General features: G+C 39.2%; 3 protein-coding genes and 1 long non-coding RNA gene across 7 annotated transcripts in view; 1 reads left to right on the forward strand and 3 right to left on the reverse strand.

Annotated features, from left to right (window-relative positions):
• The window catches only part of dnah6 (dynein, axonemal, heavy chain 6), a 51,228-nt gene extending 46,175 nt beyond the window's left edge, over nt 1-5,053 (reverse strand). Inside the window, exons 1-11 of the mRNA XM_058641641.1 lie at nt 4,974-5,053; nt 4,575-4,754; nt 3,014-3,352; nt 2,731-2,865; nt 2,524-2,626; nt 2,365-2,431; nt 1,324-1,510; nt 1,099-1,200; nt 908-1,015; nt 699-788; nt 474-594 (exon numbers count right to left, since the gene is read on the reverse strand). Of these exons, the coding sequence (XP_058497624.1) occupies nt 474-594; nt 699-788; nt 908-1,015; nt 1,099-1,200; nt 1,324-1,510; nt 2,365-2,431; nt 2,524-2,626; nt 2,731-2,865; nt 3,014-3,352; nt 4,575-4,688 (1,366 nt within the window). The 5' untranslated portion in view covers nt 4,689-4,754; nt 4,974-5,053. The remainder of the gene's footprint in view (nt 1-473; nt 595-698; nt 789-907; nt 1,016-1,098; nt 1,201-1,323; nt 1,511-2,364; nt 2,432-2,523; nt 2,627-2,730; nt 2,866-3,013; nt 3,353-4,574; nt 4,755-4,973) is intronic.
• A 100-nt stretch (nt 5,054-5,153) lies between these two features.
• Nucleotides 5,154-6,271, reverse strand: LOC131466494 (uncharacterized). Its single transcript, XR_009241429.1, has 3 exons — nt 6,156-6,271; nt 5,850-5,890; nt 5,154-5,243 (listed from the first exon to the last, which is right to left on the reverse strand). It is a non-coding gene; the product is annotated as an uncharacterized LOC131466494 (long non-coding RNA).
• A 345-nt stretch (nt 6,272-6,616) lies between these two features.
• Nucleotides 6,617-18,844, reverse strand: sclt1 (sodium channel and clathrin linker 1). 2 transcript variants are annotated; one of them, XM_058641153.1, is made up of 22 exons: nt 18,527-18,843; nt 18,392-18,443; nt 17,784-17,851; nt 17,513-17,565; nt 17,314-17,386; nt 17,109-17,164; nt 16,601-16,736; nt 15,548-15,670; nt 15,286-15,351; nt 14,506-14,576; nt 14,343-14,433; nt 14,001-14,092; nt 13,583-13,760; nt 13,300-13,398; nt 11,206-11,277; nt 10,979-11,053; nt 10,699-10,841; nt 10,305-10,497; nt 8,927-9,123; nt 7,898-7,976; nt 6,935-7,030; nt 6,617-6,801 (listed from the first exon to the last, which is right to left on the reverse strand). In XM_058641153.1, the coding sequence occupies exons 2-22, from the start codon at nt 18,423-18,425 to the stop codon at nt 6,742-6,744; spliced, it is 2,055 nt and encodes a 684-aa protein (XP_058497136.1). In that variant the 5' UTR covers nt 18,426-18,443; nt 18,527-18,843; the 3' UTR covers nt 6,617-6,741. The 2 variants fall into 2 exon arrangements, with proteins under 2 accessions (XP_058497136.1, XP_058497137.1); XM_058641154.1 differs by lacking the exons at nt 6,617-6,801; nt 6,935-7,030; nt 7,898-7,976 and having other exon boundaries at nt 8,988-9,123; nt 10,292-10,497; nt 18,527-18,844.
• On the forward strand, nt 18,435-24,661 carry c10h4orf33 (chromosome 10 C4orf33 homolog). Of its 3 annotated transcripts, none has more exons than XM_058641157.1 (6): nt 18,435-18,529; nt 19,591-19,784; nt 21,023-21,083; nt 21,749-21,800; nt 21,877-22,076; nt 23,855-24,661. In XM_058641157.1, the coding sequence occupies exons 2-6, from the start codon at nt 19,604-19,606 to the stop codon at nt 23,949-23,951; spliced, it is 591 nt and encodes a 196-aa protein (XP_058497140.1). In that variant the 5' UTR covers nt 18,435-18,529; nt 19,591-19,603; the 3' UTR covers nt 23,952-24,661. The 3 variants fall into 3 exon arrangements, with proteins under 3 accessions (XP_058497140.1, XP_058497139.1, XP_058497138.1); XM_058641156.1 differs by lacking the exon at nt 18,435-18,529 and adding an exon at nt 18,858-19,195; XM_058641155.1 differs by lacking the exon at nt 18,435-18,529 and adding an exon at nt 19,244-19,511.
• Nucleotides 24,662-24,882: the final 221 nt, after the last annotated feature.

Here is a 24,882-nt window from a genome sequence, read left to right on the forward strand (position 1 = left end):
GAAGTGCATTGCTGTGGCGACCCCTAAAGGGGGAAGCTGAAAGAATATGAAGAAGAAGTGTTTCTTCAATAGTGTTTTTAGTAATATGGTTTGATTTTGTGACTGACTGGTGCTTGTGAATGCAAACCACACAATCTGTTCTCACATCTCAGATGTCAGAACTTCCCACAAGTAAGGAAAATAAGTAAGGAAATCATTTAAAACAGAGTGCTTTGAAATGCATTCCAGTGTTCTACAATTAAGAAAATTATTTCTTAAGATGGTTTTCCTAAAACACAAAATACGTGAATTTGAATGATCAAAATATTGTAGGCTTCATGTACAGGTACACATGGTAAAAAAGAATCTTTCATACTGAAAAAAAATAACACAAAAATAAGGTCAAACTGCACCATTCTCAACTGTACTGCTCTTTGTGTTGTGAGTGGGAGATGTGCTCAAAAATATGTCTATGTTGATGTCCTGTACATCACCCTGATCCTGTTGTTGCACAGCATCCACATCTTGATTCTCGTTCTCCCTATAGAACAGTCTAAAGCGCTCAAACATGTGTGAGTACACTGTTGCTGCCTCAAAGGCAACCTGCACTGATTCCTAAGAGAAAAAAACAAAACAAATCAGGACCAAACATTTACAGAATGGTATACAGGCAGAGTACAATTTCCAGAGACAGATAACAAGGTAAAGTAGAAGCCAACCTTGATTTTTTGGACAATGTTTTGAAGGTGGCCATCAGTCTTCATGATTAATTCCAAATTGGGGCCCCTTTCATATTTATTTTCCAATGTCTGAAGGTAAAGAAACATACATAGAATGAGACAAAGAGGCTAGATCATAGACTAATTACACCATAAAATAATGGTATTTTACCCACAATATTCGTTGAAATATATAATTTTCATGCTACCTCAAACTCTCCAGGCTGTATCAGTGAATCAAAATCTGGATTAGCTGTAAGCGTATTGACTGACATCACTGTCTTCTCAAACTGTTCGATGATTTCATCACTGGTCTCCTGTAAAATAAAAAGTTAAATGGGAAGAACAGTATCAGTAACTCATCAGTAATTAACAATTCATTACAATTTGGGAAACAAACCTGAAAGTTCTCCTCAGAGGGGTTGAAGGTCAAGGCATGTGTGTCCAGCAACAGCTCACAGATGAACATAGGTTGAACTTGGGGGGTTTCTGGCTCACCAGGCTAAAAAAAGACAAATCAATAAAAAACAAACTGATTGCTTGTCTGTGTCTGCTGGAAACGACAATGCAGACACATGTAGTGATTAAAAGTGTGTGAAAAAAAAATAATAATAAATCAGCCTACCTTTGTATCAATCTCCTCCTCTGCAGGCTCGGTAACACGCTCAGAAGGCTGACTCCAGCTCTGAATGACTGCATGGCTTGGTGTTTCATGCAGCTGCTCCTGAAGCACAGCCAAAAGTTTGGCAGCTTCATTCACCACCAGTGTGTGCAAGGTGTTGACGACCAAATAGTCAACAAGGCGGATAAAGCTGTGTAGGCGAGAGACAGTGGGGTCAGACTGGGTGTATGCGGTAGATGTGTCTGATGTATAACATTCAGACTTGTCGCTGTAGGTGATGCAACTCGTGACAATGAAGGTGCCTCCGCTCTATTCGAATGCCCGAAGTAGGATTCAATCAGACAATTCATTATTAAGGCCCAAGCACCAACTGGTGAGGAGGCGCTCTTGTTTTTCCGGATATTGTTGTTGTTGTTGTTGTGAGGAAATCCAATTTCCCATGCATAAAAATAATCCAAACTTCCCACATGGGCTCAGTCCCATGCCAAACATCCTTAGCTGCAAACACAAGCTATAGGTTTACAACTTGCAGCAAAATATAGACCCAAATGTGAAGAAACTTTGGCATATTTTGCTGTTGTAGAAGTTATTTAACCTTATCACCTCCCACATGTTTTGCTCATTTAACACCAACCTCGCTGCAGGGCATCCTCCGACTGTCCAGTTGTCACAAACGATGTACACAGATTCAGATTAAATGTGCTATAACCACTGCTTGCAACAGTGCTTGGTAATTCTTTCTGTTTCTGTGTTCATATTCTTCATAATTAGACGTCAGTTTGTCAGTCTTTACAAAACAATTAACATCTCTATGTTGTCTAGATGACGTATGCAAATGTATGTTGTGATTTGTGACAGCAAATATAATATTATAACAATAATAATAATAATAATAACAATGATAATATTGTTGTTATTATTATTATCAATACTACTACTAATAATAATAATGATAACAATTATAATAATACTACTAATAATAATAAAATAGAGGCAAATAAATAGAGAAAGACAGTAAAAGGATAATCAAATTAAGTTACCGACCAGACAAGGCGACTGGAGAGAATTGTCTCGTTGATTTGCATAATCAGTGTCTTGTCCTTTTGATCAGCTGCGTCACACAGAGAGCAGTATCATCAGAACCATTTAGCACTACAGTTGAGAATATACATTGACATCTGTTTATATACCTTACATACGTACATGGGTTGTTAGACTTGGACTGAGGTTCCAGCATGAAGTTGCGGCAGGCACAAATTGTCACCTCTTTAACCAGATCTTCAAACTTTTTCAAGTCATTCAACCTCTGACAGTAATAAATAAATACGGTGGATTAGCTTCTGAAAATACACGTATCAAATGTATTAGTTTACATTACAAACATCTGTTTCTATTAATGTTTTACTGCACCTCTTGCAGTTGTTTGAATTGGGCTTCCTGGAACTCCTGCAGTGCGTAAGTGTGTTTTTTCTCCATGTGACACAAGCCTGTGTCACTGATTTGGCAACACATTTTCCTGATATCTATCAGTGCAGGACTTAGAGACTGTATAAAAGTTGCACATGTTGATGAAAACGGCATATCCAAACTTGTAGGTTGCACATTGTAATAATTACATTGTATGGTAATGCATAGTCAAGATTATTAGAACGATTTGAGGAGAAAATATAGAAATTTATACACAGTCAGTTACCTGACTGACAGTGAACAAGCGTCTTCGGAGGGACTCCCTGGCCAAATGAGTCTTCTTGGCACGAACTTTGGTACGCCAGATGTAGAAAGGCTTCCACTTTTTGAAGTGGGCAAAGAAGGGAATGCGGATAATTTTACAGTGGTGGTTGTACTCCTCTTCCCAGCGCTCCAGGGTTACAAAGTCGTACTCATCTTCCCGTACTGATACCACACCCTCCTGGCTGATCATCAAAAAGTCATCTTTGCTGTACTCATAGATTTTGAAAGTGGAATTATCCAGCTGTTCACCACTTCTAATGGAAAAGGGCCTTTTGGGTAGACTGGGGGTTGACAACACTTTCTGGGAATGAAAGACACAAAGAAAAATAGTTTAGTTTTTATCTGAACGTAGCTCATTCTAGGTGAATTATCGGTACCTTCGTCTACAAATTGCATAAAGAACCTGAGATTTAGATAATTATGGGAACTTCAGTACAAATAATACATTTCATTTTGTGCAAAACACTTAGCTGTAACAAGGTAACAAAGCGTTGGGAATAAAATGACAAAATCTAATGAACCATCTGTTTTGTCACCTATTTCAAGCAAGAAGGTGGGTAGGGAACCTGACCATCATGCCCTAAAGATGTTTAACAGGTGTGTAAAAACTAGTAGCATGAAATGGTGAGACTACAGTGGCCTTCACCAGCCAGACGAGACTTTGACAACTCTCTCCACTTTTCTAATTTCCCACTCTGCCTGCTGCTTCCCCTCCCTTTTTCATTGGTTTATGCATTGTATTCATATTGGTGGTGCCATTCTCCCCCGTTTTCATAATAAGCTTTTATTAATGAATTGTCTACCACTTTATCCTCCACATGAGGGTGGTGACATGGTGGCGCAGTGTTTAGTATTGTTGCCTCACAGCAAGAAGGTGCTGGGTTCAATTCCTGGTCTAGGACCTTTCTGTGTGGAGTTTGCATGTTCTCCCCATGTCTGCGTGGGTTTTCAAAACATGTTAGAATGTTAGTTACATTCGGTCAGGTTGGCGGCTCTGATCATCTGACCTCGACATTTCGTTGTGCAATACCAGTTGTTGTTGTTGTATAATGACAAATAAAGATGCTTTGCATGCGAGGAGGTAGAGCAAATCTCAGCTCATGTAGGGTGAAAGGCGGGGTAAAGCCTGGACAGGTCTCCAGTCCATCACAGGGCCAACATAAAGAGACAAACAACCATTCACTTTTACACCTACAGAGAAGAACCGCCCATGCTCTGAGGCAGCAATGCTAGCCACTACTCGGCTGCATAGCTGGATAATTTCCTTCTGCTTCAAAAAGTAAAAACCATTTCAGTATGGGCACAAAATGCTGGCCTCTGCAAAGATAGGCCCTTGCATATAAATGTATAAAAGGTTTGTTCTAATGTTAAGAAAAACAACCAACTGCCATTTTAAAGTGATTATACACTTATTCAAACATATGGTTAGTATATTCAATCTCTGCCAATTAATCCTCCCAAATGTTACTCAATGGACCTTTAAAAAGTAATGTTTTTTTGTCTCATAAAAGTATGTCACTGACCTTTGTAGTGGCTGGTAGAGGAGGCAGGTGGACAGGTGACCGTGTACGTGTCCTGTGTTGCGGTTTTCTTCGCTGAGGTGAAGGTGACTGTGTGTACCAGCCTGGAAAATACATCCGCTCTCGTGCTTTTAAGAGATTCAAACTAGGGTCTTTTCTTTTTACCGGCCTCTTCAGCACAGCCTACAATAAGGAAAAGAAAACAAGAACGATCCACATCTGTCGAGTGTGGGCTAAAAATACGTACATTATTTTTTTTTTTATACATGTTTTAGAAGGAAAGGCACAGGTGTTCTTGATAACATTAAGTCCATGTCAACTGGGACAGTGTGACATGTCTTGCTGTGACCTGTCAAACTGTCGGCTGTAAAACTGGCTTGATCTTAGTTTACTGAGTCATACCTGTGGGTCTTTAACATGGACTGGAGGTCTTGGTAAGAGAGAGGAGCTCTGAAGTTCAGGGAGCTTGTGCAGGTGCTCTGGGTCTGTGTGTTAAATGAATTTCAGTTTGGACAGAACTAGCAGTGCATTTTCAATAATAATAAAAATAATAATAATAAACCCTGTATAAAGTAGGCCTACCTGGGAACTCATTATCCCTGCTTTGTCCAAGGGGACAGGGCAGTGGGGACCTTGGTGGTGCAGAGGCCATGGCATGAATCCTCACAATCTCTGGGGCAGTGACGCAGGAGAGAGGAGGGGAATTATACTAAAAAGTGGTGACATCAGCCTGATTTAAGGTCATTTTTTTGCAAAGACAAAGAAAAAAAAAAACTAAAGACAAGCTTATTTATCTAGATCAGTTAGATTATGCTGTAAGAATAACACTTTCCAATTTAAATACTTCTTAAATTTTCTGCAGCTCATCAAAATCTTTAATCATAGTTTTGAACAACACAGACAAGAGGTTCAAGTACTTCTTCATAAACATTAAATATATCATTATTTCAGGAACAAAATAACACTTGAACGTTGAATTATTAGTATTATTATTATTGTTATTGCATTTCTGGTTTACAGAACAATTGCCTGACATAATAACCCATCCACATAAAAGTAATTTGCAAAGCAACTTAGTGAAATGAATCATCACAATTTTACAGCTTTTGAAAGTTAATTATAAAATTAAAAATGCACTTAACAAAAAAACAAAACAAACCATAAAACATTGCTGTTACATATGTCACACCTTCGGTACCAGTTTCAAAGTAAAAGCATGCGAGGTTGTCGGTTCTATTAACCCATTGTTCCGCGTGGCTTTTATTTTGAAATACTCACATAGCCGTTGGGAGTGGGTTTCACAATCTGAAGTCCTGGTCCTAGTTGAGTAGAAGTATGTTAAAAGAAAAAATTTAATTAATGGCAAACCAATTTTGAAGAGGCGCGCGAGACGCAGCTCGGATCAGTGACGTCACATAGCACACGCGTCCCAACTGTTTTTTGAGAAACTTCTTAAATGTCTGACGCACTAATGTAAGACGACGAATATATTTTTTTTTATTTGACATTACTGTTTCACCGTCTTACACATTCAAGCTCTGACGACATTATGATGAAGGACAAAAGGTATTCAAACATGCCTACCGTATTCAGCTGCGAAGTTTTTTGTTTGTGTTTCAATTTGCAATGGTATAGCTTCATAGAACGGTCTGCAGTGGTCCTTGGTTAGAGCTGAGGTTTACGGTCTCCTAGCAACTGCCTTCTCTCCCAGCATGCACCACGACCAAACAAAAGCACGCTACTGCTGGTGTTAAGTTGCACCATGTATTTCAGCCTCCACATAATATATACAGACAAAAACTCATTACCCACAACAATAAAAGTGATAACTGGCTTTAGTGTTGCTGTATATAGCCATGGAGAATAGTTGAAAGTAAAAAAAATATAATTATACTTTTAAAAGTCATTAGCACTGAACTCACTCCCTTTAACACAGGGCACATACACTACATATATTAAAATCAGTGACTTATTTTGTTGTTGTGGCCAATCATTTTATTTTTTTCATTGCAGGCAGCTTGACAAATATAACCAAGTCCACACAGTTGACACAATAAAGACAATGGAGTATTTATTCAGAAAGACATTTGTTTGTAACAATTTAAACATGTTGCTGGCAATAATGACATAATTAAAAAACAAAATATGAAATAGTTTCGACTAGTAAACTTTATTCAGTGTCTAAATCATTAGTGGAGGTTTTCCTTCTTTGCAATGTCAGTAGATTCAGCTGTAAAAAACAAACACAGAAACACAAAGACATAAATCATGTCAGTCTTCCATAAGAAGGGAAAATGGAAATAAGAATGTATCTCTGCATGTCAAGGGCACATCATGTCTTTCAATACAGTAGTTACACACACCTGTTGTGCAGCAGTGGCTGCCCTTTGTTCAGCTTGTGTCAGTCGTCTCTGGAGACGAGTGGACTTCTCTTGATGCTCTACAAGCCGCCTCTCGTACTACACACACATACACCAAGATAATTACATAAAGTCAAACGCACAAAAGTCCAACGTCCAATATTTCCAATACAACACCACAAGAAGAGAATATCATGCAGTAATTACCACTTGCCATGATTGATAATGGTTTGCTTTCCTGTCGATTTTTACCTCCTCCAAGGCGAACGTTTTCAGCCATGTTTGTTTTTTGGGCTTTGAGCAGCATAACTCAAAAAATGAAGGATGGATTTGTGTGACATTTTCCTCAGGATGTGTTACGGCCCAAGAAATTATTAGATTTTGGTGTTGAAATGGACATGGATCAAAACAATTGTTAACCTTGCAAGAAAAGGAAAGTCTATCGACACCATAGGAAACTAAGCTACCTTGGTGGAGGTTTGTGCTCTCCGAGTGCTTTCTCTTGCTTGTATATGTGGACTGATTATTCTCATTACGTTATTATTCCTCATATACACGCAGTACAAAGTATGTACTTCGTGGAACTAAACTTTAGCCAGCTCCCTCGTCATGCTGCCAGGAGGGCTGACATTTGCAGAGGCTAACATCAGCTGAACAGGAAAGGGCAGCTCCTCCCATCAAGTAGAAGATATAACATGGGGCAGGGCGACCATCTTACGCTTTCTCTTAAAAACCATGATTTTCTTACGTGTTTGTCTTTAATCGATAGAAAGTATACGTGTGAAGGAATGAGAGAAAAGGGTAGAGATGCAAGCCAAGAGCTGCAAGAAAATCGAACCCAAGCTGCTGCTAAAGGCCACAGCCTTAGTCGTGCCAACTTAACCAGGTGAGCTATGCTGTGACCCAGTTTTTTTTAAGGAAAGGTCACCATCTCACCATAGCAAATTCTTGACATGACACACATACCTCGGAAATGGTATTATGATTTGTTTCAAGCTGCAACTCTAGGTCGTGTGAGCGCTGCTTCTGTCGACTCAGCTCTGCCCTGAAACAAACATTTAAAGACAGATAAGAATCAAGCTGTCTCTCACAGAGAAAAGGAACATTTATATTGTTACTTTACTGTGAATTGTTATCAAAATGTTCAATATTTCCAATAAATCTCAGCACAGCACAGCTGTTTCAAAGGGCCAAACAGCTTCAAGCAGTACTGCAAGTCAATTTCTGTTTAAGCCGTTATCAAAATCTTGATCTCTCAGCTTTTGCTTCATCCGCAGTGATCGAGTGTTTGTAGTGAGGTATCATACAGATTTTTGTTTTCCTATTTAATAAAGACACTGTATGTGTTGTACTCTATAACATGTTGTTCAAAATGCTACATTCTCATTGTCACATTGGGGATCAAGATGTCTGCTGTCTTAGAGGTCCACTGTCTAAGAATGACTAGGTGACATGTAATGGTGAAATTGACTCACCATGAATGAAAGACTCCTCTGCTCAGGTTTATGTGGGTGGAGTCATTTGTGTAATCAGCTTCTGCTTTTAAATGCAGAATGCACTGTCTGGCCACAGCAGAAACAACAGTGATACAAGATGCAAGGCTTGCCAAAAGGCTTAAAGGCTATATTAAAAATGTAAGTACTCCTTATGGGTAGTACAGTATACTGTATTGAATTTCTGCCACTAAATTATCCTAAATGTTACACACTGGACGTAAACAGCAGCCTGTCAGTTAGTCCACATTTTACATTTGAGTGGTTTGGACTACATGCTTCATTTTGAGGTGTTCATTTAACTGGAGGATGTTTCCTCAGCCGACTTGCTCTCTTTTAAGCATCAAATTGCTTCACATTTACCTATTTAAGGAAAACCAAACTGTAAATTCACAATAAGTAATGTTGTTGAACAATTTCCCCTCTTTATTTATAGATGATCAGCTAAGATGTTGTATCCTTCTTTCCAATCTTGAGAAAAATTAAATGTTAACAGTCTCACTTGAGGCCAGCAGTTTTAGTCTCAAAGGCCTGGACCAGGTTTTTAGACTCTTCCTTCCAGCGCTGACTGCTTTTCTGCTGCGCTGTAAGGAGGCGTGTCAGATCAACAGTGGAGCTCCGGCTGCTCTCTTCCAGCTCCCTCACCCGTGCTTCAAGTCCCTGCTCCTTTAGGCTATACTCATGCTCCATCTGTGACACCTGTGGCAGGGGATTCAAGATTCCTTTAAATCAATAAAGAAAAAGACTCAAACAGGCAACTTCATGTGAATGAAGTAAAATAAATTATACATTACTTAACTGCAATTAAAGCAGGCATGACTTTAGTGAAACACTGCTTCTTTTACTGTCCACCTTTCTCTGTTTAACCTACGAACCTTCGTGTAGGTGTAGGTATTTCTTCCAGTAATGGCTTTCCACCTTCAAAAAATGCACACCACTCATCTTGTCATGAGTACTAACACTCGACAACAGTTGTTGTCAGTGGCTTTGAGAGCTGTTTGAGGAAACAATACTGATAATATCATCAGGCTCATCTCAGTTTCACTTGGAAACGAGTCCTTTTTAACAGAAATCCTGTGTTGCAAACTAGAAGACTGGCGTTTTGAAAGGTCTCTGTACACTTACCACACAGTGAAGGTCAGTCAGTCATATAAGTGTTAAATAATTGCACTGAGAAAATTGTGGGATACAGGGTTCAGAACATTGAGCCACACTCGGGACTTAAAGTCAGAATATCTTGTCCCCTGCTTCAGCAATTAAGGCCACTCCTTCCAGCCAAGTCAGCAGCATGGCTTTATTTTCTAAAGGTCACTTACTCAGCTGGTCAACTGCTTTGTTCCAGACAGACACAACACTGGATATTCATGAAAATTTGGATGGACATTGCTTTGGTAGTCCTGTTTTAAACTCATGGAGCAACACATGGGTGACTTCATTAGCTTTTAGTAAAACATATTGGACTGGAGTTTCCATGGAGACATTCATGCTACCAGCAGGTTTAATCAATTCTGTGAAATTTCAGTGACAAGATTTTTTGGGCACCATTATGCAATAATGCTTGTAGATACTTCATCCTTGTTTTAATCTGTTTTCCATAAATTCCCTGAAGTAATGAAAGAGTGCAGCTAAGCCATTAGAAAAGTCCAGTCGCCTACAGCTAACTACAGAAGAAGACAATGACCTGGATGACTGAGAACCTTCACAGACATTAGAAAACCTCTACCAATCATCTATGCTCCTTGTGTTTGGTCCATATTTATCCTTTTTTCTTTTACTCTTCTTATAGATCATGCTAAAGGCCAGCACTTTGGCCTTGTGCAGTTTTTCTCCAGTGTCACCGCAGAGACTATCTTTGTATATAACATACATTATAGTATTACTTGCTGTTTGGCCTTCTTCTGGACCAGCAGTGTGGCTTTGCGCAGCTCATCCATTTCCCTGTGGAGCTGCAAGTTCTCTTGTTGCAGTTGGAGCCGCTCCTCGCTGATGCCAACACAGTCGTCCCTGGCTGCAGCCAGAGAGTCCTGCAACCGCTGCACTTCCTCTTGGCACCGGGATAGTTTCTCACTATAGCTGAAGATGGAAATAAGATGGAAAGAAGTGAAAAAAACACAGAAATTTCCACTATAATCACCATTATTATTGGCAGCAGATAGACCTCCATGGGTAACAACAAATGCCTGCCATTTTATGTAACTCTGAATGTGAGAGGGAATAGAATAAACATGAATGACCTAATGTCTTGCACATAAAACATTTGGCTAGTTCACTTACTCCATGTCCATTTTTTTTAGTTTGTTCTGGGTGCTTTGCAGAGTGAGGCTCATGTCTTCCTTCATCCTCTCTGCATTCAGACACCTCTGATGAAGAGCATCAATCTTCCTGAACTCTGGTTCTGCCCTGCCCTCCTTATACACCTAACACACAAAGCATTACAACAATCGATAATACTGCCTGAACAAAAAAAACCAACAAAAAAAAAATATAATCAAACACTAAACTCCAGGCCTAGACTTAGTAGGTGTTTTTCGCTGTTTCAGTGTTTGATAACAACCTTCTCCAGTTCCTCCTCTACAGCTTTCCTCTCGCGCATAGACCTTTCAATCTGAGACTCTTTATCTGCACACTCCTACAGACAGGTAGAAAGAGAGAACAAGGAGAGTCAGGGGAAAAGGGAGGGTTAGAGACAGAATAAAAAGGATGAGTAGACAGGTCCAGACAAAAGAAAAGTGATTTCGTATGATTATGAAAAGAATTTGTCATGAGAGAAAAGGGTCTTACCAGCTGTAGTGCAGTCAGCTCCTCAGCCATACGTTGGATCTGAACATTGCACTGCTTGCGCACATTTCCTACCTGTCAAAGATAAAGTCAAAAAGCTTAAATATGTTTTCATTTTTCTTTCAACTGTAGCTGAAGTGAAGTGATTTCAGTCTTTTGCTCCACGTGTGGAGCCATTAAGTTGTGAGGATTTTTTTTTTTGCTTGCTTAGGAATGAGCTATTGCCAATCAAATCAAATCAAGCTTTTGACTCATAAATGGAACTTGACTCATAAATGGAATGGCAATAATGTGCTTAAGAGCAACACATTTATCTAAGATTAAACACGAAGGTCACGTTGCAAAACACATCCACCTCCAACTTTGTAACAGGACTATAATGATTAGTCAATGAATTGGTTATTAACTGATTACTTAATTTATAATCAACTATATTTGATAGTTAATTAATTGGTTGGAGTGTTTTTTTTTATTTGAACAAACTCTGACTATTCAGCTTCATATATTTGACTATTTTCCAGTTCCTTTGCTCCACATGATAAAGAAATCACATTTGAGAACATCTTTTTCATTTTATGAAATGTGATCAATTCATTGGGAAATTAATCAAAAGCTTCATCAAGTACAAAATAATCGTTAATGCAGCCCTAATTTGCAATGCTGTATCATTTGCAAACTGTACTGTATGGATGAATCCTTTAATGAATATATATTATTCACAAAAAACAAATATTTTAATAAAAATTATAGTGATACCGGCAGCTGTGGATTTGTGACCTATCAAAGTTGAAGCAAAACAAAAAGCCAATTGATTGTGAGAAGTGAAGTGAACTACCATGTTGGGCTGTTGTTCAATCCCTGCACATACAGAAGAACTGAGAGAAACTGTTATGTGTTTCTGTGTGGGCGTACAAGATCCAAATAAAAAGGGTAGCCACTTGTAAATACAGTTACATCATGCTACTAGCGGTCAAAAGTCCTCAGGGTAACTTTAGGTTCACATCTCTATTTCAGGAAAATACAACCTTTGTGCATAACTGTCTGAGTGGTGCTTAGGTCCTGAGGTAAGTCTGAGGTCTGACTGCTAATGTAGGCAGTTTAGGGATTAATTCCTCATCACACATGTTCCATTACAACATTGCATGACTTAAAAGGAGAATGACGGTGAGAGGGGATCAAGGTAAAAAAAAAAAAAAAAATACAAAAAAACACCCCCACTTTGGCAGCACTGTTTTATTTTAACCCCCAACTCCATGACACAAATGACCTGTTACCTAAAAGATTAAGGGGAAAGTTTTATACATCAACACCTAATCTTTTTATATTTCATCTTCTGTTGAAGGCTGGCCAGAAAATAAGATGACAGCCTGTTATGTAGTCGCACTAGGCTTCATTAACAGGATTAAACAGTTGAAGGGGTTGATGAAAAAGACCCATTAATAGAGCATTAATCACCATGTCTCTGACTGAAGTAAGGCAGACGGAAACAGCAGTGCTTTGCCTTTGAGTTAATGTGTTTAAGAGAAAAACTTAAGATGAGGAAATGGTACAACTATGCAAGGCCAATTTAAATTGATTTAAGAAATTAACATTTATTTCGTCAGCACCCAATTTCTAATTAGAGTCATCAAGGTCGCGTCGAGTCAAATTCCAAGACTAGCAAATAAAAAAGGGTTTGTTTACTGTGTAACTGCAGTTCAATATAACATCTGTTTACACAACGTGCATGTTTTGGAGCAACTCTTTAGGCATCTTGATACTGTAAGCTTTGAACACATGTATCAATGCATGTTACAGCTTTAACACAGCAATACTACCACAATATAGTAGCATTAGAATAGATGCAAAATCAATCTCGCCTCATACAAAAACAAATTAAAACAGTCCAATATCTTCTATCTACTATCAAGTCAAAATGCAGTTAATGCTCAAGTCGTGGGTCAAGACAGAGTCAAGCACTCATACATATAGAGTTGTTGATTTTAATAGATATGTAATGGACCACATTAGGCATCATTGCGGCTGAAAAAAAAAAAATCTACTTTTCCTTTTGCTGCAGAGGATGTTTGTGTTTTGTAGATAAAAAAAAATCCCTACCGCTTTTCTGGTGTGGACTGCAGCATCCTGGATCAACTGTTTGATGGCCTCCTTTGTCTTCTCTAGTTCTTCTATCTTCTGTTTCTCTCTTAACAAGGCCTGAAGGGAGAGAGTAAAGACAGGCACAGACTCACATTTCAATGAGAAAAGTTGCTGAAAAGCTGAGGACATTTATCAAAAGGATAGCAGAGACGTAAAAAGACTGCAGGGGGGGGCTTGGTGAGAGGAAAAGAGACGTAAAGAAAAGAGATAGAGTGATAAAGGAAGAGACAACTGCTCTCACCTGGTCCTTTTGCAGTGCAGCTTCCTCAGCCATCTGAATACTCTCTCGTAATTTGTCCATGGTCTCATACTTCTCTTCTTCGACGGTGGTGCAACGTGCCTGGAGTTCACCCAATTTTCTCTCCCACACCACTTGCTCTCTGCGAAAGGACTCTGCCTCTTGAGATGTAACCTTTAGCCTGGCAGTGGAGAAGAGAGGTAAAGACAGGGAGCTGAACCTCATGAGTTTGATGTAAAAGATCATGACTTTCCCAGAGATACAACTGTAAAGGTGCACCATGAACTCACCTCCTTTTAAAGGAAAAACAGAATGGAAGTGCATATGTAAGATGTCCTACTACAACTACTACTACTACTACTACTACTACTACTACAGATGTCATAAATAATTTAGATATTTCACAGTTTAATGTGCTCACCTGGTCTCTAGCTGGCTCAAGGCTGCCTGGAGCTGTTGGCGCCGTCTGTCAGCCGCGTCCTCTCTGCCCCGGGACTGCACTACATCCTCCTCCTAAATACAAACACACACGTCGTGGAGCACATGTCAAAGCAGAACTGCAGGAAACCAGGACATTCAGCACAAAATAATTAAATGATATGAAGACGTGTCTGAAAAATATCTAATATAATGACATAAGTGATGATATAACCAAAACACATTTCATATTGATTGACTCCTTTGTTCAAGCACCACATCTTCACCAACTCACCCAAACCCACACATCCATTATTTATTTTTTAATAACATCCTCACTCCTCACCCATCTCTGCATCTTGTCTTGGACATTCTGCAATAATTTGGTGAGCTCGTCCACTTTGGCTGTGGCGGTCCTCAGTTCTGCCTTAGTTTGCCTACAAAAGAAGGATAAAGTGAAAACGGTAAACAAATAACAACAAATAATTCATAATGGCCTGATTAGTTACCTGAGCTGGATGTGTAGTTGCTCCATCTCTGTACTTTGCTCTGTTACTGTCTTGAGAAGCTGCTGGTTGGTCTGTGTGTGACAAGAAAGACAAGACTGCCATTTGTGTGGCATGACTAACTCCAACTTCCTCAAAACATTTAAAAACTAAACCCAGGGAGCCTTTGTCGAGCATGCAGTGCTCCAAACTCAGTTGTTTCCACATACAATGACTGAAAAAGGCTGCATGTGTGAAAAATGAAGAGAAGGGGCGAAGCAAAAGGGTTGTTCTCTCATTAAAAATGCATCAGAGGGAGAAGCATAGTATTACTATCTCCTCACATGCTGTTAGGTCTAAAATGACAACTGTTTGTGTATGTGTGTGTATGCTTACAGGTTTTGGTGTGAATGAGTATATGCAAAATATTTCGTGTGCACTTAACTACAAGGGTGAGCCTTAGTCAGGTTAACCATCTCTCTAAATAGAGTTTAATCAGTTTGAAAGCGTCACTGAAAGCATTCATCAATGACTGTAGGAGACAGAAAGGGAGTAGGGCTGGGTGCAGCTGTATAAGCAGGAAAAAGTCAAATCTAGGACATTTAGAGGATTACCAAGTGAGCTGACATTCCATTATATGACCCATACAGTTCTGGCCGACTACCGGAGTAATTCAGAAACCAATTCACTTAGTTGCAAGATTAATTGTAAGAGCTGGGTTTATTTTTGAGAAATGAACACCATTTCAATCCTATGGCTAATTAGGAGGCAAAAATGTATCACACTTAATTAACCGTCACTTACCGATTCCAATTTCTGATTGGTGACTTGGAGTTTGTGTGAGTGCTGCTGGAACTGAACAAGCTGATCCTGTGATGGGAAAAGGGGGGACGTTCAATAAAACTTAACTGCTTGTAATTACCTCATGTTTATATATCGAGCATTAACTGAGGCCAAACCGCTCTAATTAACCAAATCTTTATTATAATAATAGCTCAAACTAGTGGTGAAATGTTGATGTCCTAATAACACGCTGGCTCTGCCTGTTAATGTGGGATTGCTGAACCTTGAGCTGTTGTCTCTGAGCATCATGAATCTGTCCATCCGATATGGTCTTCTGGTAGACCTGCTGGAGGCGGTCCAGCTCCTGAGCTGCCGCCTGCCACAACTCCATGGCCTGAGCCCGCTCCTAAAACCATACACATAAATATGAGTACACTCAATTAGACACACTCATTCATGCATTCAAAAAACATTGTCGCTTTCTCCTTGGTTTTCAATGAGAAGAGCAACACCACACATCTTTGTGTACTCAATAAAACAGACACTAAAAGCATGGAAAGGAGCTGGACTCATTCAGTGAGGAATAATATTGCATAACCAGATCCAAAATTGTCCCTTTTCAGCTTGCTTTTTTATTGGCAAGGGAGCATATCCAGAAATGTTTTACTCAGTTAAAAATAATGGCAACTATGCTACACACAAGTGGAACAAACTACCAGTGGAACTGAAATCAGCACCAAATGTGAATATGTTTAATTCCAGGTTAAAAACCCTGCTTTTCTCATATAACATTTTTACACAATTTTCTTAAAGACATTTTTGAGTTAATTATTGTTTTATCGTATTTTATGCTCCATTTCAGTCAAACTTTTTGTTTTCTACAGCTGAGTTTCATGAGGGGCCTGTTCACTCAAGTCGCTGACACCTGGCACTTGTGGACGGCTCTGAAGCTCTGAAGAGTAAAAATCAGGGCGAGCTGTACGGGGTGAAAAAGCCAACTAGTATTTGAGATACTTGAAATTCAAAAATACTGGTTGTTGCTGTACATGTGTGATGACAAAGTCAGTAACAAATGCAGTGCATCATGAAAAGTTAGAGCAGTTGACGTAGAATGACAGAAATAACTGAATGCTAGCAAATCTTCTCCTACGCCTGCAACAAAGCCAGGATGCAAGGCAACCAGATGGTGTGTACACAGGCTTTGAGACAGCAAACAAGCGTCCTTTTCCTGCATTATTATGTGGAAAATAATATGCAGATTTTAAACACATAATTGTGTCATCATGGAAGACTTAATCTACAAAGATTTAGACAACACATATGGAAATGTGCAGACCTGCTCAGACAGCTGGATCTGCTCCTGGAGGTTTCTGATGACTGCTTCCTCCTCCTGTGAGCTGCCCTCCAGTCCTGAGGCCATGGGCAGACCATGCAGCTGCTTCTCCACAGACTCCCTTAGCTCAGCATGCAGCCTGGAGAAGAAGAGTGCTGATAATGAGGCTTGATAGTGAAGTACTTACGGGGGGAGGTATTGGAGGAATAGTTTTAAATTTGCAGAGTTTGTGATGTTTAACGAAACTCTCATTTGGCTGTAATGTAAGTTATCTGGTTGCATCGATTGCCAACAAAGACCTAATTAAGAACTAATTATAAACAAAACTTGTTTAAGCTAAGACACATAATTAAAGTCAGAAAGTGATGTAATATTGGATACACTCTAATAACATCTCACTTAAAATTTAAAATAATAAAAATTTAAATTTAATTGCTGTTGACTGATACCATATATCTTCACTGATATCATACAGTTATCTATTGTGGAACATCAGTAGATTTTTTTTTACCTTTCATTTTCTTTGACAACCCTCTCCAACTTTGCTTTGACATCTGCCATTTGGGCCTGTATAATTACAAAAACAGAGGAAACAGTGTGCTGTTAATTAGTCAAGGTATTCTGATACATTATCAGTTACCTACTCAAATGTAAAAAGTATGACAACTTAAAACAGTGTCAGTGAATTTTTGTGCCCGTTTATTTCTGTTTATCACCTGGTATCGCTGCAGCTTCTCTGTCATTTCATCCACATGTTGATCATACTCTGCTATCAGAGGAGCCATCATACTGTAACACAAATTAATTAAGTCAGTTGAGGAAGAAAAAGTTTTCTCTTTGCTGCATTCATACCAACAGGTATGTTGGATTATGTCCATTGTCAAAAACAAAACAACAATTTAAATCATGCCTGACCTTCTGTCTGCAATCCAGTGTGTAGGAGACCCGGCTGGTCTTTCCCCCTCCACCTGAAGGACATCAGAAGAGCAGGGTTGAGGGTTAGCATGATGCAATGTTCAGGTGGTGTTTATTTTACTTAAGACTTGAAGCAAAAACCATAATTCCCAACCAAAGTTTTATAAATCAAAATGACATCTGTGTGCATGTACTGTCTATCTTGTTGTCCTGACATGAACACAAGATATAGTTATGGTTACTTAAACAATTAATTAAAAAATTGTTTTACCCGAGATGAAGTTGATTGATTGTGGCGACCATGCTGGTACTGGCTTAAAGCAGAATTTAACCTGTCGACTGAAAACAAGCATACAGACACCAAAGTATTAAGTATAAAGTACTAAGCATACAGTACACACACTACAGTACATGACATGGTATACAGTACATTATTCAGGGTTACTGAGTGTTCAATTTCCACATTTAATCCAATTTTCGATTTATTCCTTGCAAATCAAACCATAAGCCAAAAGAAAAACTTAATTGACATAGTGTAACTACATACCTAGGATCTGCATGTTCGCCAAAATGATGTTAATTTTGGTGCATATTCTTGTACTAAGGCAGTTTCCCCACTCCTAGTGATTCTGCATTCTTGATGATTTGGATCTCATTATATGTTTTAGTATAACAAACTAATAACAAATTATCTATTACAGTGTGTGTTTGAAACTATGTTGCATGCATTGGTAATCTGTTTGGGTCTAAGTAAAGAGCATAGACTGTATGTCTATGACATGCCATAACAGTAGCTTGCGTTTCTATAGAAACACCATAAGATTGTTTTTGTTTGGCCAGCAGTCTATTTGTGTAACCTTCCCTTTTGTTTGTTCTTACCTTGATCACGCAGGAACTCAACTTCTGCTTCCATGTTGACAGAGGGGTTGGTCTATAATAGCAGAACAGTTTGTGTTGACAGCTTGAAAACGGTCACCACTAACTCGCGTCAAGATATAATCGGGCACAACTCACCTGGTAGTTATTTTGGACGTATTATTTGATTGTCTATAATGTCACGGTGTTATAAAGCTGTTCAAACATTCATGAGTTCGTGTTCGTTAGTGTGGTTACGGGGTGCGGCTAGCGTTAGCAGGCACAGCTACTTAATCTCAGCTCGGTTTAGCTAACTAAACGTGTTGACATGTAACACAAATACCTGAATTGCAGCACAGTACAACATTCTGGCGCGTATGGGTGTTATACATGTATTCTCCTTCAGAAAATTGTTTAAAATGCAAAGTAAACGATTGATATTTTTGTTCCGCAGCTCTGTTGCGCCGTCCGTTTCAAAGCAAACAAATAACAACCAATGGCAGCGAAGAGGCGCTCTGCTGAAATGGTTCCGTATATGCATGAGAGAAGAACAAAGGTTCCACTTTGTGTCGTATACAAGATTCATGTGTTGGATATTTTTATTTTCAGACCAATGACGTTAGATCTCGTGACAATACGTGTGACTGCATGTTTTGGAAACTCTAAAAGAAATTATATTTGAGCTTAACACGACTTTCCTGTTAATCAGGAAGTAACAAAAGTGGAGAGGCTTGGGTCACCTGTGTTGGCCATGAAAACGCAACGCTAACGTTTCCGTGGAAAAACAACTACATTATATTCAGATCTAATCTAAAGCACAACCATCAGGTTAGTCAATTTAAAAGTTAAACGTTTGTTCTGTAATTAAGTGGGCATTTGTATCTGAATGAGTTATTGAGTAACAGAAATGTATGTGATATTAACCGAGCTAGGTCATAGGAAGGGAGTGGGGGTGTGTCGTGAGTGCCACTGGTTGCAGCCGGGAGTTATTGGCCTAATTGGTATATAAAGACTTGGCAAGCTCAGCTGGGACACACTTAATATTTCAGCCAGTGAGCCTTGGAAATCAAAACAACATCATGGAGGTAGCTCATGGATTTCAGTGTATAACACTTCTCCACATCCTGCTGTGCTGTGCGTCTCTGTAAGTGAACTGCTGTTGCAGCTGCTGCTGCACTGTGACTCTGTGGACACTCTCAGTCTGAATGATTTTTGTCTTTCAGTCCTCATACACGAATGGAGTTTGCAATCAAGCACACATGGGACAGCAATCCTGTGGATCATGACCCTATCAGGATCATCTTCTCTCCTGGACAGGATGGGCTGAAGATGGAGGTGGATGGTCCCTTCTTCAATGACCCAGCAGCTCCTCCAGGACCTCCCGGTCAGCCCTTCCCTGGACTTTGGGATTATGAAGGTGGGAGCATTATACATCTTTCTAGTTTTAAATATACTGTTGATACAAGCAACACCTTTGAAAGACTGATGAACATATTTGAACAGAGTGATTGTAAAAGTGTGATCTTAACAAAAAAGGCAAAATCAAGTTGCTTAGTGAGTCACAATTGCTTATTATGTATTACATAAAAAAATGGGCTTTAAAAGATATGAATCATGTTTAAAAATTAATTGGCACCATTTTTAATCTTATCTTTGTATCACTCACTCATTTTCTACTGCTTTATCCTCTAAATCCCAGCCGATCCCAGCTGACAGAGCCACATAGAGACAAGCAACCATACACTCCCCAAATTCTGCATGTTTTCTAATTATTGAGAACACGGAGAAAATCCACGCACACACAGGGAGACTGTAAAGACCATGCTGAGAGGTTGTTGTTCCGAAAAGGCAAAGGCAAAAGTGCTAACCACTACATCAACCATCTGGCCCTTCACTTGAATGAACTAATTAATTTCTTTTTGCATGGCTAATCAAATTTATTTATTTATTTATTTATTTTAAAATATGCTCAACAGGTAAGAGATTGACATCACTCTCATATCTGTTCACATTGTGAGCACACAAATTAATTTGTTACATCCCCCCAATTGTTGAAGCTGCACAAACTCTATATATTGTAGTATGAAACAACTTGAAACAAGTGGTCATATTTTTTATAACTCTTGTAATGCAATTTGTAGGACACACGCATTTAGACCAGTGAGATTAGAGTGATTTGGGACTATCTATGTTTGTGAGGTCATAATAATGATTGCATTATCATTATTAAGGTGATACAGCAATTAAACCTTATAATGAGGTTGAGTCACAACAATCCTATCAAACTGACCTTAAGTAAGTTCGATTTCTGGTTAATGAGGTCCACATATTTGGCCCCATTAATGTTAATTATTAGACTGCAAACCAACCCTATTATAATCTCGGTAGATAATGAGTACACTGCCAGGTTAGTGGGTTTACTGGTCCTCATATCCTATTTGAAAGTTGATCACACTTAATGTACACAGCACTTATGTATCACTTACTTTTGCAATTACTTACTCTTACTCTTAGTTGAACTATTACTTTAAATAATGACTGAAAAGATTAAGTGTTTAATTGTTTTTTCTTTCTTTTCTGGAGAAGGTGCTGATGAGGTTAATTACACCTTTATAAGATGAAAGGTCTTATCTTGTTTTTCTTATGTCTCCACAGTTGTTGAGTCATTCTTCCTTGATAGCACGACGGAAAATTACCTGGAAGTAGAGCTTTGCCCGTAAGTACATACACCAGCTAGGCTGTTGCACTGTCCATGCCAATGAAGATATTTTAGTACCAGTTTTTATTTTCCGCATCACACTGAGACGTTGGAAAGAGGAAAAGTGAAGCACATATGCTAACTGAGGAAGTGGACATCATCTGAGATCCTCATCTGACAATGTTACAGCTCTTGCCTTTTTGCCAAAACCTTTGCTCAATTGGACGTCTGCACTCTGCTCACTTTCCCAGGGGCCACCAGTCAGCAGACTGAGTAGCTGTAGCGAGTCGACCCCGCGCTCACCCTCCTCCAGCATTTAACATTTTCCACACTTGAGTTATTTTGACCTCATCATCTGTAAGAGATATAATTCTTGGCAGTCTGACATATCGTCTCCTTTTAATTTCTGCTGTGAAGACACTGGGAGACATTAAGAACTTGTTTTTAACCCATCACGAATGTGTCTCCTCTGTGGCAACGGAACAGAAACTGCTGCAGGTCGAACTTTTAAGATTAACTTCTTGTAAACAGAAAAAAAACACACTGGTCTATAGCAATGGTAAACAACTTTAGTTACACCATTTTTACATCCGGTTTTTCTTGTCTTTTATATGTAGCATCTTAAGTCAAAACAAGAATTAAATATCATCTATGTTGTTTTTGTGTTTTTGTGTTTTTTTTAGACATGGACAACACCTGATATTATTGCTGTCAGGAGTACACCAAGCATTCCTGGTGGGTAGACATCATGGGGGCTTTTTTTTTTTTTTATTAGAAACCGACGTTTCTCAAATTTCTCCTCCTTTACCAGCAACAACTGCCAATGGTCTTTAATGTCACAACCACGGGGGACAGGTGGACAGGTGAGGCTCTCATCCCCTGGACATACTTCCCTCCTAATGTCAACAAGATGAACTCCTATGCCATCCACGGCTCAGGAGAGAAGCGGACGTACGAGGCGCTCTACCCCATTCCTAAGGCAGAGATAGTGGAAGGCCAAACACCCGACTTGTGAGTATCGAGCCTGGCATTTTGACGACACATCTGCACACGCATTAACAGAGAAACATTGTTTTGTTAACCCTCTTATGACCATCATGATAATCAGGCAGCCTGGATTTATTGAGATTTTTATGGCTGTAGAATTGTCAAAATGTTCAATGAGAGAGTGCTTCTGCCCCCTTTTTATTTTATTTTTTCAAGATAACTTTCACTTTTGATATCTGCAGTCACAAACGTGTGACATCGTTCCACAGAAATCCTGAGGGTTACCGTAATGACAAGTATATGGCCACAAAGCTATTTATCTGCTTCCCAGTATCCATCCATCTTCTACCACTTAATCCTCCACTCGAGGGCTGTGCCAAACTCAGTAGACATGGGGCAAAAGGCGGGGTACACCCTGGCACACAGATCGCCAGTCCAGAGTTTTTGAATTTTCTAGATATCACAAATACATGCCAAATCCTGTTGGCAACGATGGGGTTAACTGAATTTCCTCTCCCCTTAATTTCCACTAGACTCAGAATTGTTCTTTTGTTGATGTACTCCAGTTATAAGAATTCAATATTTATGTATGCTGCATTCACATGGTATTTGCAGTATAATTTTAATACTGTCAAGCTAAATTGTATGAATAAAATAATTATCAATTAAAATGACGCTATAAAATTTTAACATTGTGTGTTTTGCTACACTCCTTCGTTCACACACTGTTTGTCTAATAGATGAAGACTGCAGAGTCTCTGAAGTAATCATGTATCTTCATCATGGTAAAATTGCATATATGAAGTTTTTCCTTTTACATACAAGAAAGAAATTGTCTTATTTTATTCTGTAATGCATTACATGCTAGGAAGTGTGTGTGTGTAGGTTAACTGAATAAACTAAAGTTAACTAAATAATTAATTGAACACTTAATCAACTGAAGTCATGAGCATTGGTTCTCAGAGTAATAATGAACCATGAATTAATACTGTACAGTAAATTATCAGCCCCTTTGCTCTTTGTGTTGAAATCATAGAGTAGCTTTATGTATTGGCACAATTTTTAATTTAAATTCAGATCATTTAAACTTGCAGGGCGTGACAATCTCTAATTGATTTTATGCTAAACAATAAACCTTCCTCCCAAGGAAGGTTGTGGCTCAGGTCGACTGTAGTGAACCTTTATCTAGGCAGAGGAGGAATCTAAGTTTAACATTTTATAGTGCACTGCACTCTTAAACTCTGAAAGGTAGGATCTTTTAAAATGCAGATGGGGGGGGGGGGGGAGAATCATCTTCAAAACAGCTGAAGTAAACATATGTAAATTATTTCATAGTATTGGTCATAAAACTGCAAATCCAGTCGTAACTTTCCCTAGACTGACCTGTGAATATCCATGGTTTTTTTTTTCCCGGTTTGTGACAAGAAAATACTCATTACATCATCACACCCATCCATTGTCTACCACTTTATCCTCCACATGAGGGTCACAGGGCCGCTGGTGCTAATCCCAGGTGACAGAGGGCAAAAGGCAGGGTACTCCCGACCCGACAGGTCACCAGTCCATTGCAGCACCTGTTCTTTTGCATAAAATCAATGACATGCACCTTCATTCCTCTCCTTTTTGGCCAGACTTGCAATATATTCTCTTATTTTGTCTTTTCAAACAAAAAACACTTTTTCAATTTGGAATTGCAGCCCACACCCGTGCAGATAATTGCATTTAGAAATGAGATGCACTGTTTATGTATGTATGTGTGGGGTTTTATGTATCTGATATTAAATTCTCTCTCTGTCTCTTAGCCACCGCCTGGAGTACTTCCAAAATTTCCGCCTCCAAAGCATCATGGGAGAAGGCTGGGTCCAGCCAGAGTCTGATCTGTGGAAAGGAAAACCCTGAGCCTTTCAAAAACACATTTGCCTTCTCTCCCTCTCTCTCTCTGTCTCTGTGTGTGTCTCTCTTCACACACAACACGGTGGCAGGGTAACAATACAAACACTCATTGCCAGAGAACAAAGGGCAATCAATCTTTATTAGTTAATGATGTCAAATGATATGACAAGAAATCTGTTATCAGCTTGTCCGAGCGTATTAGCCTTCACACACATTTATGCGCACACTCGGACACAAACACACCTCGCAAGCAACTGGATGTCACCTTCTATTGCTTCTGCAGACTGTGACCTACAGCAGTTACACCACGGTTGGTGGCGAGGCATGCTCATTTTGACCTTCAGCTCCTGCGCAGCCTGCGCGTTTCACCTCGGTCATACAAACACAGCAGGCTTCTTGTGTGTCTCTGCCTCATTAGTGGACGCACACTCAAACAACCACACACACCATTAAAGTGGAGACGCATGGTAGAGCTTTTGAATTATGGCTGCTCTCTAATTAGGCAATTTTGCAGTCATTCCATTACCTTCAGTGGTTTCCTTTTATGATTATACTTGTTTATAAATTAATTACCGCTTGTGAAGTGTTTGTCCTCTTGCTGTGGTTGTGTGACAAATGTCACATTTTTTATATAAATGGATTTTTGATATATGATCGGGTTTTAGTGCTATGTTTATCTAATAAAGCAATATTTGATTACTGTGGAAAACAGTGTTTGTCTCTTTGTTCTGAGAGTTAGATAAGTGGCAGAAGAAGCACATTTTACTTAAGCAGTGCAGCAATATAAAAACATTCAAATATACAGTACAAGCACTGTTGCCTTGCAGCTAAAAGGCCCAGGTGTGTGACTTGGTCAGAACAAGGGCCTTTTTTAAATCTGCTCCACAATGCAATGCTGCACCCCTTCATATAATTGCATGATAGCCACTTCTGCAGT

This window comes from Solea solea, chromosome 10, assembly GCF_958295425.1.
Source record: "Solea solea chromosome 10, fSolSol10.1, whole genome shotgun sequence".
In the NCBI taxonomy this organism is placed as follows: domain Eukaryota; kingdom Metazoa; phylum Chordata; class Actinopteri; order Pleuronectiformes; family Soleidae; genus Solea; species Solea solea.

Excerpts from the sequence above, each read along its gene's own strand:
- sclt1 (XM_058641153.1), bottom strand. The coding sequence starts at position 18,425 with ATGGAAGCAGAAGTTGAGTTCCTGCGTGATCAAG. Across the intron at positions 14,577-15,285 it reads CCAATCAGAAATTGGAATCG|ACCAACCAGCAGCTTCTCAA; the intron begins GTAAGTGACGGT and ends TGTCACACACAG. Across the intron at positions 14,093-14,342 it reads AAGACAAGATGCAGAGATGG|GAGGAGGATGTAGTGCAGTC; the intron begins GTGAGGAGTGAG and ends GTTTGTATTTAG.
- c10h4orf33 (XM_058641155.1), top strand. The coding sequence starts at position 19,447 with ATGGAGGTAGCTCATGGATTTCAGTGTATAACACTTCTCCACATCCTG. Across the intron at positions 21,084-21,748 it reads CTGGAAGTAGAGCTTTGCCC|ACATGGACAACACCTGATAT; the intron begins GTAAGTACATAC and ends TGTTTTTTTTAG. Across the intron at positions 21,801-21,876 it reads GAGTACACCAAGCATTCCTG|CAACAACTGCCAATGGTCTT; the intron begins GTGGGTAGACAT and ends CTCCTTTACCAG.